The sequence below is a fragment of the Ictalurus furcatus genome, chromosome 28 (genome assembly GCF_023375685.1).
Source record: "Ictalurus furcatus strain D&B chromosome 28, Billie_1.0, whole genome shotgun sequence".
In the NCBI taxonomy this organism is placed as follows: domain Eukaryota; kingdom Metazoa; phylum Chordata; class Actinopteri; order Siluriformes; family Ictaluridae; genus Ictalurus; species Ictalurus furcatus.
Genome location: NC_071282.1, coordinates 13,484,161 through 13,501,206, shown reverse-complemented (window position 1 = coordinate 13,501,206; position 17,046 = coordinate 13,484,161). Strand labels below are relative to the sequence as shown.

The 17,046-nt window shown below is 37.4% G+C and overlaps 1 protein-coding gene across 1 annotated transcript in view; it reads left to right on the top strand.

Moving 5' to 3' along the window:
- The window catches only part of srrm3 (serine/arginine repetitive matrix 3), a 94,073-nt gene that overhangs the window by 42,568 nt on the left and 34,459 nt on the right, over nucleotides 1-17,046 (top strand). Inside the window, exon 2 of the mRNA XM_053618062.1 lies at nucleotides 3,855-4,087. Within this exon, the coding sequence (XP_053474037.1) occupies nucleotides 3,867-4,087 (221 nt within the window). The 5' untranslated portion in view covers nucleotides 3,855-3,866. The remainder of the gene's footprint in view (nucleotides 1-3,854; nucleotides 4,088-17,046) is intronic.

Here is a 17,046-nt window from a genome sequence, read left to right as displayed (position 1 = left end):
TTACTGAGAGCGAGATGGTTTTCCTGTGGGAGATTACAGTAAGCTGTCTGTACTTTACTAGTGCTTATGCGCGCACACACACACACACACACACACACACACACACACACCCCATTTAAGACTTCATAAATCATATCTGCCGTGTATTTTTTATCCTCCTGAAGCATGCTGGATGGTGGCTTTGTTAGCTGTATTAGCCATTGATTAAAGCTAGCTTTGACAGAACTCAGAACTGTATGTGGCTTTAAGATAACAGGACTCAACAGCAGCTCCACATTTCCATTCATTTTAATTAACTGCTTCTTTGTGCACCTTGGTATTTTCATGATGTCCTGTGCATGAACCATGACTCATTACAGGGGGAAGAAAAAAGAAGACCAAATTAGCTCAGATCACATGTGCTGATAGGCAATAAATGAAAATGTGTGAAATTATTTGCATAATTCAAGCACTGACCCTTTTTATAATATGCATCAAAAGCACTTTTTGCTAGCATATGGATATAATGTCACAGTGCTAGATAATATTTCATTGTGTAAAAGAGTGGAAAATGAAAACTGATGTTCAATTAGAGGATTAATAACATCTAACTACCATTTTATACAACACTATGTCCTTTCTTTTTATGCACCACTGGTGGTTGAAGTGCTTTATTATGTATTAAATTGTAGTGAGATAAACAAGGGAATAGATAAATAGCATTACAGAAATGAGAGCACAGATACAGTATGATAAATAAATAAAGCTGAGCATTAATAACATCTCAGGGAATGGATTCAATAGAAATGGAAGATTTCTGTAGCACAACTTTGGTTTAATATATGGTGCATATACTGTAGTATATGTACAGTATATGCCATTGATTCTATACTATATGCACCATATGGGTTGATATGTCTTGTAACCAAACACCATGCCAGATGATTATGTATCACATAATAAAAATGAGAGGGGTTGTTTTAAATGTTTCATAGCCTTGAAATGACAGAAATAATAGTACACATACACTCACTGGCCACTTTCCCTGCACATTCATGAAATTATCCAATTAGCCAATCATGTGGCAGCAGTACAGTGCATAAAATCATGTAGATACAGGCCAAGAGCTTCAGTTACTGTTCATGTAAACTTCAGAATGGGGAAATGGTGGACAGTGACATGGTTGTTGGCTGGGATTTTCACTAACAACAGTCTACATAGGTGTGTATACAGTAGTTTACACAGAATGGTGCGAAAAACAAAAAACATCCAGCGAGTGGCAGTTCTGTGGACAGAAACACCTTGTTGATAAGAGAGATCAGAGGAAAATGGCCGCTCCAACTTGAGCTGACAGGAAGGCTACAGCAACTCAAATTCCACTCTTTACAACCATACTGAGCAGAAAAGCATCTCAGAATAAATATATTGTGTAAAACTCTATAGACTGATGTGTGTGAAAATCTCAGGAAAACAGCAGTTTCTGAAATACTCAAACCAGCCCGTCTGGCACCAATAACTACGCCACAGTCAAAGGTCCAAACATTTCCACTCAATTACCGTGTATGTATATCAGCAACTACTGAAGCAAAGTGTACGAATGCAAAGATTATACCTCTTGTGGGGAAAAAGCAGTCACAGGTAGAAACAATTTGTTGAAGGTTGAGGTTATGGGAAGGGAATAAAAGAGGTTTATTGGGCCGATCTGCCTCACAAACCTTTTCTATAAAGTTAAGAAAACCAACTTTGACTTATGAAATATTTGGTATACAGATTACTTATCAGAGAAGGAGGTAGGCAGATGTGGATAGATGGAGTGGCTGGAGAAATTATTATTATTATTATATTAGTAGTAGTAGTAGTAGTAGTAATAGTAGTAGTAGTATTAGTGTTAGTATTAATAATAATATTAGTAGTAGTAGTAGTAGTAGTAGTAATAGTAGTAGTAGTATTAGTGTTAGTATTAATAATAATATTAGTAGTAGTAGTAGTATTATCATTAGTAGTATTATTAATATTATTATTGTCATTATTGTTATTATTAATATTATTATTGTTGTTGTTGTTGTTATTATTATTATTATGACTGGATTGGTATAAGGAGTGGTATGTTGAGGAATAGATAGTGAGAGTATGTACATTACGTAATTCACAGTGTTTCTAAAGCTGATGATTTAGTGGATAATGAATTCTGCGACGATGCCTCCTGCTGCCGCACCACCTGTTAGGCTATGCATCGCTTCGTGATTTTACCCACAATGCATGGCTTGCACGCTAAATGCTCCCCTTCTGCCTCTCGTGTTTAACACCCGGACTAAAGGAGGCTTGACAAAAGACAGACTAAATGAATTGCTGTTGATTTTCTATCCAAATATAGACAGATTTACATCATTACATAACTAACCATGTAGCTGAATAACATGTTGGGATTTTTGTCTTAAACCTTATCTGCTTAATGGGACACTGTGAGAGAGGGACAATCATTGCTTATGGTTAGATGCAGAATGCGTCATAAAACCTCAGGCTATTTGACAGTGACTGATTAAACACTGTGGTTATGTTTTCTCCATTATGAAAAATGAGTCCATTAATGGGGCAAGTTCCGGCATCTGTCCCAGAGAGGTGGAGACAATAGACCCATCCATCCCCCAATCTCTCTGTCATCACACCATCATTTTGCTTTTGTGCTTTTGGTGTGTGCTAGATAGATATTTGAACATATGCCTTTTAGCCTTGTGTAACTATGAACCAGACTATTGAGAAAGTACTTTTGTGTACTTGAAATTTGTGCACTGAAGATCATTTTCCCTCAGAGTCAGTTACCTGCTTTAATACTGCGTAACTCATTCAGTGAATCTGCTATGTTAAAGCTAATATCAACTTTATATTAAGAGAAACATAGTTATAATACTAACATATTATTACATAATGAACTAGCACACATGCTTAAATGAATTCAGGAATGATGTGTTCATGAGCATTAACAATAATGAGGTATGTTATTTCCTTGTCAATTAAAATATCTTCCTCCATCACCCATGAAGTACTTTTTAATGTTGTTCTGTCCACATCGATAAGCATGCTTCCAAAATGTGACCAAGCAAATGTGTGGCCATGAGCAATAATTATTGATATGAATGGTTCAGTGTCTTTATAAGGCCTTTGATGAGCTCTACTGTATGCAATTGCTGAAATGAGCATTGTAATAATTTTTAAAACTCACAAGGACATTACAGTGATTATAGTCAAAGTCATTTTAACCTGGGAGTAACAAACAGGGTTGCCAGTTCTCAGCAACATTTCTAGTCTAACTACAGCTCAAAAGCCACACAAAATACTCAAAGCTATTTAAAAAAATCTAGACACAAATTTTATTGGGAGTGTATGCGTTGGAAACAAGTTCACTGTGGTCTGCCATCCCTATTTTTGCTATATAACTTACAATAGAATGGTTCTGTACATAGTAGATACACTGTTAGCACTTACATGTTCCCTTTGTTTCCCATAGCCTATGTTTTTGGAAATGTATTAGATTTAATTTCTGATTATTCGCTTTAAAACAAGATCTTGGATTAAATTAGCCCAAAAGACACCACCCGCGGACTTGCTTTTTCCACCTGCTACCTTGTTGCAAAACTAGCCAAATATTGCATCAAACACCGCCAACCTGGCAACCCTGTCAATCAACCATATAAGAGTTTGTTAATCTGAAACAAATTTTGCCATCAGGAGAATTAAAAAATTTAAAGCAAGAGTTTTTTCATGACTATTGATTATTCTCCTAATTATTTAGGTTAAGGTAAGGTAAGATATATGTGAGTAAAGGACATAATCGTACAATCAGTGACCCTGTTCCCTCACTCTTTTTTCTCTTTCAGAGAGCTGTGGACATGTACGACGGGGCAAGGGTGCCCTCTCCTGAGGCCAGTGCTAATGGTGCCCCGGGTGCCGCCACCCGCCCCAATGGCGACGAAGAACCGGAAGAAGAAGAAGCCGTGCCACCAAAGCCCGTGCTGGTGAAGAAGGCTCGCCGTGAGATCCTGGACCATGAGAGAAAGCGACGAGTGGAGTTGAAGTGCATGGAGCTGCAGGAGATGATGGAGGAACAAGGGTGAGAATCTGTGTGGGTGCATGTTAGGGGTGTGACTGTTTGCTACTGGTATATATGCTTAGGATTGATATGACATCTTTGTCAGCATGCATTTTTTTCATATGTTTACATGGATTATTATACATTATGAAATATAACAGCGATGGAGAAAAGTAATGCTGTCTTTCAGGCAGCCAGGCAGAATACACACACATACACACATACAGTCCAGCAGACTACGCTAGCTGACTCTACGGTAACAAGTGTCAGGTAGCAAGAAGTGACTACTTATCCAGGAGAGATGTGACCTTGTGTAACTTGTGTGTTTCATGGAAGATGTTGATCAGGAAGCTTTCGGTGTGCACGCATATCCTTGCGAGAGAAATCATTTATCTACTGGCAAAAAATGAATGTTGAATGAGCAGTGCATTATTCTTTCGCTTGGGCAAAATCTCAGAACTTTGTAAAGGTAAAATTACATGCTATTTCTAAGGATTAGATTAATGGTCAAATTGATTTTGGTGAAATTAAATCAGTTTTTAAAATCCATGCACTCCATAATCCATACTACCATTTCTGCTGCTGAAAAGCTCTTTATTTAAGCTTCCCTATACAAAGATGAACTGCTTAATACACCTAATCCATTCAGTCCATCCCAACCCCCCCCCCCCCCCCCTTCTTAGAACAGCAGATGGTATGTTTCTCATTCAGAATTCTGGCCATCAGATTGATGAGTGTGATAGGAAGCTGGATGTCAGGGAGTAGAGTATGACCATCTGCCAAGGGGCCAGCACACATTTATACAGGCACCCCATCAAGCAGATTTTGCTTCTGAATATTGCCCTCTAATCAGTGGTTGAATTGAAAATTCATGGGGGATGGTCGGTTTGAACAATCTGAGTGGGGGAGGAAAAAATGTAGAACTGCTGGAAAAACCCATATCAAGTACTTAGCTAGCTAGTCTATTCCAGCCTCAATAAAAAAAATTAAAAAGATACAGATATATTTTATGAACTTATGATAACTATTCAAATATTAGCCACATTATGTGTACAATAATATTTTTCACTATTTATTGGAACTATAAAGCTTTCCCTCACAGAACATAACTGTATTCAAATTAGTCTTTAGATTGATGTTATTTATAGACTTACTTGTCTTTATAGCTATTGAGATTTGAATTCAATCTATCAAATATAAGTGACAAGTCATGTAGGTTTTAATAACTATAAGAACTATAAGAGGGATCATAAAAATTGCATTTAGTTTTTTACATAACAGATGTTTACATATAGTCCACAAGACACAATAATAACTGAATTTACACCAATGTGTGTTGTTACCTGGAGGATCATTGACTGGTTTTATGTTTTGTGATAGTTGTTTGAGTCCCTTGTTTGTCCTGCGCAGTTAAAATACCCACTGTTCTTCAGAAAAATCCTTCAGGTCCTGCACATTCTTTGCTTTTCCAACATCTGCATATTTGACCACTTTCCAGCAGCTATATGATGTCGAGATCCATTGTTTAACACTGAGGACAACTGAGGGACTCGTACACAACTATTACAAAAGGTGCAAACATTCACTGATGCCCAAGAAGGCAACACGATACATTAAGAGCCAGGGGGATGTAAACTTTTGAACAGGATGATCTGTGTAAATTGTTATTATTTTGTCTTCTGTGAAACATAATTATTTGATGTAGCTTCTGAAGGGCAGTACTAAATCATTTGTACTAAAACCTGTTATGTGGAATATCTTAATCAGGGCAGTACTAAATAAAAAACAAAATGCAATTTTTATGATCCCTCTTAACTTTTTAAAAATTATTAACATTTTGCATGGCGTATGCAAACTTATGACCTCAACTGTAATACGTTTGACAATTGTGGTTTGTGAGAAAAGGAAAAAAAAAAATAGCTATGCGTCATGGACAACTGGATCTCTGAAAAACATCATTTTTAAATTGTTCATTCCTATTGTATAGATTTTTGTGAACACATTTTACCTTTTAAAAATGAAGAATTTTGCAAAACTGCTGCATAAAATCTATTACATATGAGCCCAGTTAGCTCATTTTAAAGATTTGCACAACAGTTTTGATTGTTATGGTATATTTTGACACATTTGTTGACTGTTAAATAAATGGCAGAGAATATAACAGTGTGAGCTAGCTTACTAGCAGTGAACTAGCCAGTTACCTAAGTTAGCTAATGCTAATATTAATTAAGAAATATTATGTGCTATGGTATATTTTGGTTACTGTTAAAGGAATGGCAGATAATATGATAGTGCAAGCTAGTTTAACAACTAACTAGTCAGCTACCTAATGCTAACAGTGCTAAGCAAAATCTTGGCTATTAATTAGCGAAATAGTTTTGATTGTTGTGGTAGGCTATATTCTGACTAGCTTGGTTACTATTAAATCAATGGCAGAGAATTTGACAGCACAAGCTCTTTTACTAGCTTCTAACTAGCTGGCTACCTAATAAAGCTAATGCTAATAGTGATAAAGAAACTCATGTTGTGGTATATTTTAGCTTCTGTGGAATATGCAAGCGTAATCTAGTTTAGCAATTAACTAGTCAGGTACATAAGTCAGCTCATTATAACAGTGATAAATAGTTTAGATTATTATTATGGTATATTTTTGACAGGTTTGTCTGCTGTTAAATAGAAGGTTGAGACAAATCATCACACTGATACTGGAACACTATTTGCAAATGTGTGCTATTATACTGTGCTATGGAGTTAGCTGTTAAAAACTACAGCAAAACTGCAGCAAACCTGCATGCCTCTATAATCATTTCTGTAAAGCTGCTTTGAGACAATGTCCATTGTTAAAAGCGCTATACAAATAAAATTGAATTGAATTGAATTGAATTATTCGGCTCCTCAGCTGCTACACACCTGAGCGAAATCCCAGTGCTCCAGGCAACACTGTGTGCAAACCTCAAACACAGATAGAATTAAAATAATGATAATCATGATGACACATCACAACAGCATTGACCGAAAGGTGGTATAAAATGGCGGAAGGCTGTTCATTGTAGCTGTGCTGTATCATAATGAGAAATAATGAGAATGTGTACTAAGTTGATGAATTTTCCCTGTAGAGTTTTACTCCAGAGGCTTGCACGAGCGAACCGTGTTTGGAAATGAGACCTCCAAATGTCATTCATGAAGACCTTTTAATTAACGCTTCGGCACTTTGAGTTCAAGGAGCAAAATATATATATATAAAAAAATTGTGATGTAGGGGATGGGAAGGGTGTGTATAGCTTAGATTAGAGTGGCAGACCATGCCATAAAAAATTTAATCTCCCGGGTACTATTTGAACACACACACACACACACACACACACACACAGAAATTTAATCCCTGACATATTTGTATTTTTCCAGACTCGGGTGTCCTCCCAAAACACCACAGCACACACACGCGCGCACACACACACACACACACACACACACACACACACACACACACACACATACGCACACACACACGTACTGTGTACTGTGACTGCAGCCAGAGGGCATTCATCATCAAATGTGTTTTATGGCATCTCCACCCTGGGAGCCAATTAGTCATCTGCAACTCCCCTCCTCCCATCAGCCGGTCTACTTGCCCCTGCCCATCCCAACACACAGACACACACACACACACACACACACACACACACACACACACACACACATGCAAACATAGATCAACCATGGCATCAGATGGAGGAGGAGGAGGAGGAGGGTGGATCAACTGAGAGGAACAGAGACACTTGGATATTTATTACATTATTATTATTTATTATAAGAAAATAAATAAAATTTACAGTGTCTGTATTGGACTAGAGCAATGTTATTGGAAAGTTGAAACAACAGTTTGTCAAGTTTACTGTAGCACTTACAAATGCTGTTATGATAATTACGTTATCGACTTAACGTACGATATATGGACATGACCTCGATATTGCCCGTTGTGCTTGCATGCGTGTTTGTTTATATATAAATGAATGTCACTTACATTTGAGCCATTCTTGCTGCTTCTGTCCTCTCGTCTGCTCTAGGGCTCTCAATTTAAAATTCAAACTTCGAATATTCATTGTAATTAAGATAAAACTGCACATTCTGCACATAAACTGTAAAATGTGTGTAATTAAAACACAGCTTAAGAAGCTCAATCCCCGACATTATAGACTATTATTTGAAACACTAGAACTTTTCTTTCTATATTTCTTCTTAAAAAACATAGTGCATTGTTAATATCTTGCGTGTAATTATTTCAAGAGTATGTTTTAATTCAAATGGGTGCTAGTGCTTGCTACACATCTTACATCTTAATGCATGCAGTTTTAGTGTTCATATGTGCATTTTTATCTTAAATTTGACAAATATTTGAAGTTCAAACTTTTATTTGAGAGCCCTAGAGCAGACGAAAGGACAGAAGCGGTGGCAATGGCGAAAATGTTACATTCCTTCTTATGTAAACAAACACAATGGTCGATATGGAGGTCAGCAAAAATGATCGAGGTCATATCCATATATCGTTCGATAAGTCGTTAACATAATTATCACGACAGGCCTAATCACATATGCTACACATGCAGTAGATAGTGATGACTTTAAACAATGTTGGAATATTTATTTCATAGTGGTTAAGCAGTAGTGAAAGATGGGGGGGCGGGGGGGCTTTATTATCTTCCAAGAAGGCTTTGGGTAATGGACTCAGGACAGGCCAGGACATGGTGTCCTGATTGTCTTTGCCAATGCAAACTGATCAGTGCTTCTGTCTTTTATTCTGCTCCATTCCTCATTTTATAGTGTGTGAGGGAAGATTCTGAACAGACCTTTTTGTGGACTTTATCGCACTGACGGACACACACGCACACACACTATTAAAATGTACACACAATCTTGTCTGTATAGATATAATTATAGATATACTGTCGGTACAATTATGCATATGACTGTAGGCAGGAAATCTGACTTGATGAGAAACATCTTCAGAATGATAAAATCTAATCACTACTCCTACTAGATTATTGAATGACTTGACTTACTGAAAACTTGAATAAAATCAGACTGCGAAGTGCTTTATTTCTGAGTTGAATTGAAAGTCTTTATTTATTTATTTTATTTTTTTTTTACTTCACAGTATGAACTATGAAGTATATCTTACTGCGGTATATCCAAATTTATTTGCCCGGGTGTATGTAAGAGAGAGAGAACGCTGCTTCGTTGAATATAAAGTGCATGCTTTTTAATAAAAGGTGGATTTCAGAGCTTGTTTGTGAGCAGGTATGGATGAGATAGAGCGGACTCACTTCCTCCACTTTTAACTGCATCAGATCCACTCGGAATTGCATTCTGTGGCTTATTGAGCAAGAAGAGATAAACCAGCACTAACACACACACACACACTGGCTGGCAGTAGTAAAGGTCTTCTGCACGACAGCTGATAAATCCTGGTATTGTTGTAATGGATCCCTCGTGACCATCAGCACTGAATGCATGATGGTTGCCCTTGGTTACTATGATCATGGGTAAAATCATGTTGTGTGAAATGTGTATGTGTGTGTTCAGCTAGTGCACTCTCACACTTAACATAAAACACATTGTTTATGCACCACATAACAGCTAGTTATTCACCACTCTGGACTACAGCAGGATCCAAAAGGCAAGGCTAAAAAATAGTAATCATGTTAAACAGAAAAGTTGGGCATACCTTTATCCAGCTCTATTGTTCAAACCACACAAAACGAACAGTTCTCTTGTTTGTTAAGACTATTTACTTCAATTTTCTCCTCCAAAGGCACTTGTCAAGAAAGTAATCCACCTTGTGGACATTCATTACACTTATGGATATATCAGTGAAGCAGTCTTAAATAAATCAGCCCCAATTAGCACTTTATCAAGTGTAAACACACTGACATTTTGGCAACTGTCAGAAATAAACAGCTTGAAACTACAGTCTAGGCTAGAAAGCGATCAGCCCCAGCCTTCACTTCTTGCCATTTTGTATATATATTTTTTTTTATCTATGCGATGGTGCTGTCGTTCTTCAACAAACGTCTCCTGTGATTTTCACTCACAGCAGTCTCTACAGTTTACACAGAATGGTACAAAAATAAAAACAAAAACACTCAGTGAGCAGCAGTTTGTGAAAGAAAAGTCGGTAGCAAAAGGCTATGATCATTCAATAAACAACTCTTTACAGTCATGTTGAGCAGGAAAGCATATCAAAGCACATCAACCCTTGAGGACGATGGGCTATACTAGCAGAAGACAAGGTATACAGATGTTCCTAATAAAGTGGACAGTGAGTGCATATTTGTTAAACATGCGCTCAAGGTTATTATTTAAAAGCAGGCGCAACAATAATGATAACGCCTAGAGAACCACACTGATATCAAGTGTTGGTCGTTAAGAGGTAGAATAAATAAACACTGTGCCCGTGTGTTGATATTTGAATATACTGAAATACATAGTTTTATGTCAAGTTTTTAAAAATCCAAGCAAAGGGTGTACAAACAGGGTATTTATTGTTCTATTTTCATGCAGGTGCTGGTACTTAGTACATATGAGTACCAGCCCACTTCAAGCACTGGACATGAAGCTTTGAAATTGCCTTATATTGAGGGCAAACAGTGTGACAAGAGGCCTTGGCAGCTTCACAGCACAGACAGGACACGCTGCTCTGATTTCATTTTCTGGTAGCGGCATGCTAAACTAAATTGAAAATGCCGCTGTTTGACATGGCGAGTCTGCCGGTTGTCAGAATGGTGCCATTTGGGCCTTGCCATGCTTATGAGTACTGTTTGAGCACAACTTGCCCTGCAGGAATGCCAGTTTGGGAAAGCGCTTTCTCCTATTTTGTACAATCATGAGAAACGGACGGGGGCAGGAGAAGCTGCTTGATCTTCTGCTTTTCTGTAAGCATTACTGTAGACTTCACTGAATATCTCAGATCTCTGAAGTTTACTGAGGATGTGTCCACAACCACCAAGGCATATTTTATGTAATTCAACAGGAAGCAGCTGTAAGGCTTCATTTATTTTATCTCAGAGTTTTCAGAATGTGAAAAAATAAACTTCAACTATATTCAGGGCTTAGTGATCTCAACCACTTTTTTTTTTTTTTTAAATCATCCAATCAATCAGCTCAAAGGCCAGTAAAACACCCAAGATGGACAGCAGAGTGCAATAAGTGATACCATATTAGTACAATTGGATACAAGGCAGAACTCAGTGGTTATTAGAGTTGTTATGGTTAACATGTAAAGCCACATTTTTCATATTAGCAGAGAAGACTACTTTTTTAAATACAAAAAAAGGCTATTGACATTAGCTAGGTAGCTGGATTATATTTCTTATTGTAAGAAGATACCGCACATTCCGTTTGTAAAACATTTCAGTGCCTTTGATAAGGTTAATCATATATTGCGATATCGGGTTCAATTTTTTACGTTGTTTTTTTAAGACATAAGCTACGTTTCCATCCAAGGATTTTTTTTAGCAAAAAATAGGTGTAACGTGCTGAAATGTTTACCGATATAGCTGATCGAAAAGTAAATTATTGATAGAATTTCGACATAATCTTTTTTCGTTTAACGGTAGCACATAAATTCTATGGTGATATTTCAAATGTTGGAAAAAAATAAAAAACTGTTTGGAAAGCCACCCAGTGCACCATAAACCTGTGGCACAAGATGCGCTAAAGAATTACGGTATGCAATTTCGTTGGCCTTTGCAACCAGAGACTTTCTGTGACGTGTCTCTCTCACCACTACCTCACAGACCCATGGGCTTCGTCGCATAAGGGCAATTACTTGGAGCCCTATAAGACAAGCAACTACTCCATTCTGACGTTTTCTTCTGGTATTCATACAATTGCAAATATTTGTGAAATTAAAATGACAGGAAGCTGCCCAGTTTCATTTAATTGTCTCAATACTCTCTCCATTTTACAAGTTAGTTATTAGTTATAGTTACATTTATATAGCACTTCTCTAGACACTCAAAGCACTTTACATAGTATGGGGGGGATCTCCTCAACCACCACCAGTGTGACGGCAGCTATAGTGCGCCAGAACGCCCAGCACACACCAGCTATTAGTGGAGAGGAGAAGAGAGAGTGATGTAGCCAATTCAGAGATGGGGATTATTAGGGGCCATGATAGTGAAGGGCCAATGGCCAGGCCACCGGGGTTATACCCCTACTCTTTTACGATAAGTGTCCTAGGATTTTTAATGACCACAGAGAGTCAGGACCTCGGTTTAACATCTCATCCGAAAGACAAAGATTTAAAGACATGTGGGACCCAGAAGGTACACAGTTTGCAAAATACACAAAATTATGTATGGAAACGGCTCAAGGGCAGGTTTATGGAACAGCTTGTTGGATGACGTCATCACACACACAATTTTATCAGTAAAAAGCCAATTGGTTGGAAACAAGCAAGAGAGAGCAAATTTTGCAAACTTTTTTTTTTTGCACACTTTCACTTTGTTGATAACAGAAAAGCGCAAAAAGTGGATGGAAACTTGGCCACATCACATGGCCATTCAGAACTTATGGTCAATTATTTGGTGGTAAACAATAATGATGTGAAAATGTACAGGACATTTCTTCCATTTTCAGTCGAACAACAATGAATACTTATTTATCCAGGTCAATATTAAAGTACAGTACTACAAATAAAGTAGCTACAGGTTTAATACTGTTTTTATTGTTGAAAACCTGTATGATTTTTCTGTTAAATACATTTTCCTTTCATTATAGTTCATTATTGCTATTGTTCATAATTCACACAAATAACTTCAACAGCATATTTAATAATTTTTTTATTTAATTACCATTAATATTATTTATAAAGTATTAGATTTGACACTGTATTGAAGGGTTATCTTTGTAGGTCAAAAAAAAAAATTCTCTTTGGACCAGAAACTGAAAATGCAGATTTTGACCATTTGGATGAAATTATGCATCCTTAATCAATATAGTTGTTGTTACTTATATACAGTACATGTATAATATCAGCTACACATTGATAGAACATTGATAGAACACCTGAGCCCAATCATTCAAGATTAATATGCTGATTGGCTCATCTCATGTTTTATTGTGTAGAAAATGACTGCTTTTTTGGCATATCTTTTGAGTGATAACTCGTACAAGCTTAGTCCAATGTTAAATTGAGGAGGTCTTGTGAAAAATAGGTAAAGGGCTGGCAGGTATAGTAATATAATATATTCATAGTAAACATCACTGGATATCATGGCAAGATTGTCCATCCATCCATCCATCCATCCATCTTCTATACCGCTTACCCTTCTTTCAGGGTCATGGGGAAACCTGGAGCCTATCCCAGGGAGCATCGGGCACAAGGTGGGGTACACCCTGGACAGGGTATGGCAAGATTGTGTAATATAGATATGCATAGGTATAATAGATAATATAGATATGTAATATGTAATATAGATATGCATGCTATACACTACAGACAGGAGAAAAAAATTAAAGAAAAAACTGTCTTCATAAATCAATACATAGTTATTCTGACTCATCACAGTTAAAACTTGGGAACGTTGCCCATGGATTCTCTACATCTAAGCACATTTTTAACATACATGACAAATCCCAAGACGGTGAACTATAATCAGGGTGTGTTCAGAAGCTAGAGGAAAGAGGTAGCTGTTTAACAAGACGGTTCTAAGAACCATATTTTGGTGCATTATTAGGAAACCAAGGCCACACGTACTAAAATAGAATGGCTCAGCCATGTTTTTTGTTATTGTCACATAAAACGCTCTGGTTGACTCTGGGCAGTGCTGCTGTGCTGAGAATCCGAGAGCAAAAGTGCAACCAGACTCAAATTCTCATGAGATCAGGGTAAATTGTGCTGCCTCAAGTTTTGCCAGTGATATAACAGCAGATATTTCTTGCATCTCCTAATCCCCGCAAATATAAAGTAGTCAGCCACAGTAGTACAGCAGTCTATGAGCATTGAAAGCACATGCTCTATATAACTCAATGCAATCATTAATTTTGGCAATTCACTGCATTAGTTATAAGCCAGAGCTGTCGAATCTGCATTCCCCTCTCTCTTAATGTCAGCACGTACCATGCCAGACTACTGTGCACTTAAAATGCATTATCCAGAAGAGTAGATCGATATCTGATCTAATAATATCAGGCTGTGAACAGGCGTGTGCATCAGTATGGGTTTCTTGACTAAGAGAATATTTTCCACTCTTTTCTGCTGAAGGTTTCTTGATTTGAGTCTCTCTCTCTCTCTCTCTCACACACACACACACACACACACGCACACACACACTGTCTGTAATTTTCGGGCTGCAGTAGCTGGAGGTGTAAGGCACATGACATGTTCTTAATGAACTGATCTCTTTTTGCTGGTGCAGGAACATGCGCTATTCTTTCCCCAGCCACCAAAGATAATCAAATAACAATTCGTATCACATATCAATCCCTGTACCTCTCCCTTTCTCTTATTCTCCCTACATCCCCGCTCTCACTATTCACGTAGACTACAAAGAAAGAATTTTCATCGTTCATTTTATTCAGAGGACGCCAGAACTTACAATGTTATTAATTATATGAACATCATAGACTACTTGTTTATTTTTCATTGCTTTTAAAATCGATTAAATTTAATAACGAGCGAGACAGATGTAGACAGTGTCTCTTCATGTCTGATCTGAGACCAGTTGTTACATAATTTTGTTACATATTGCACCATATGCTGCTACACCTGTCTGTCTGTTGCATCATATTGAAACAATATTGAAACCACTTTCTGTTCAGTATGTAATGCACTATACAGTAGCTTAGGAGATTACCAAGTGCATTCTTGCACTTTTCTGGCCCAAGGTTCAAGATGTTTGTTCCCACCTGATTGTCTCTTGGCTATACAAAGGAAATTAATCTTTTGAACACTATGACACAATCAGCTTTATAGGAGCATTATATAAAAAGATTCCAACAATCCAGTCTTTACACATTATTCAAGAGCTTCACTCGAAAATGAGATACCCTTGCATGTTTTCCAGGAGTCTATGGAAAAGGGTCATTTTAAATGGTTGGTCATTTTAAATGTCAGTCAAGTGGACTCCCAATGCGAAAGGAGGAAGGTCTTGGCCATGTTTAATGATTAAATGTATCAGACTCTCTAGCAAAAGCGAGAATTCTGCTGTGGGATACTGATTTTGACTTGTTGAAGGTTAAAGTCACTTGAATCGTTTTTTTTCTTTTCTTCTAGCAGCTAAACCAAGAAAAACAAAAATGAGTTTCTTGTTCTATGAAGATTTAAAGAATGATCAGTATCTAATACAAAACCCAGGTTTTTATATGACTACACTAATTCTATTGGTCTATGCTGCAAGGTGTGCAATGTATTTGATGGAAATAGGTAGTATGTATTGTATTTTGTGTTTAGGACTAATTCTTGATGGTTGAAAATCTTTTAATTTGTTTTCTTACACTAAGCATGAATTAACAAGCTATTCTTTGTGCTTAAAGAATACCGATAGTATATTGTGACAATTGAGAAGGGAAGTATAGCTTATCTGGGATGGGTTGGCACCCCATACAGGTTGTCCCCCACTTTGTGCCTCGAGTTCCGTATAGGATAAATGGTACGTAAAATGGAGGGATGGATGGAAGTATAGCATATATTGTGAATTGCCTGGCTCAGTGCATAAAGCTTTGGGCTAATGGTCAGAAAGTTTAGTTCAAATCTCATTACCGCAAAGCTTCCAGTGTTGACCCTGTCATAATTGAAAGTCAGGCTGTGTGAAATATCAGCAAAATGAATAAATGTAAATGTAATATGGTTGCACACAGATCCACAGTGGACTTAGGGTAAAATGTTTGCTGTATATGTGTCTTCCATAACAGAAAAATAGCCAAACCATGTTATCTGTGAATAATCGATTCTGTTCATTATATCAGTGTTCTACGTATTGCTGCCATATAGGATACAAATGAGCAAAAAATGGCTTATTTACATTTGAACAGAGAAGCCGTCTGAAAGCAATAGTTTCCAGTGAGTGAATGAGAAATTCTCATTCTGTTCCCGACACATCAGATCTCAGGATGCGCTTTCCATGTGGCAAGGTCATGATCTGATCTCGGATCAGACAATGGCTTGACCTGCTCTGCTCTCTCCTGCCGTTGCTGACAGCTGATTCCAGGCACATGAGCACATGAGGCACGTGAGCTGCATGTTTACATGGATGACTTTGACTTTGTCCTTACAGTCGCCTCCTTAGTTAGAGATTAAACTACACAGATGTCCTGCTCACAAGGGATTTATTTTGGATGGACATTCATATTTTATTGGAGAAAGGCCCAGATTAATCTGCTATCTTCTGGCAGGAGTCACTGGACCTTCTGTATGTGGTATATTTATCATTTTAAAGCTGAAATAAATAATAGGCATTTTTCTCCATGGGTTATGGAAATAGTCAGTGGTATACTTGGATTAGGACACCACTATGTACAGTATGTACAAAGCTTTGCGAATGATTAAACAAAAAGGCTGGTCTTGGATTAGGAAAATCCAATCTACTGAATAAATATACTAAACTCAAAATATTATACTAAATATTTACACCCACTGAGTGCTCTTTAGTTAAACAAGCACATTTTACCTATTTTAAAAAGTGGCAAGGAAAAGATTCTTTCGTAAACACTAGCCTTGGGCTCAGACTGCCAGACAGCAACCTGTTCAGAGAACCCAGAACGACTTGCACATTCTTCAGTCATACCTCCTGTTTTCCTAATGAGTTGGTGATAATCCCTGTCTTGTAAGACATTTGTTCTGCTTACTTTCAAAGCAAGCTTAATGATTTTGGCCTTCCTGGATGATTAGCAAATGTAAAAATAGACACAGTGAAGGCACAGTGGGTATTCACACCCAGGTTTAACGCATACGCTACAAAGAATGTGTTCCAGCATAT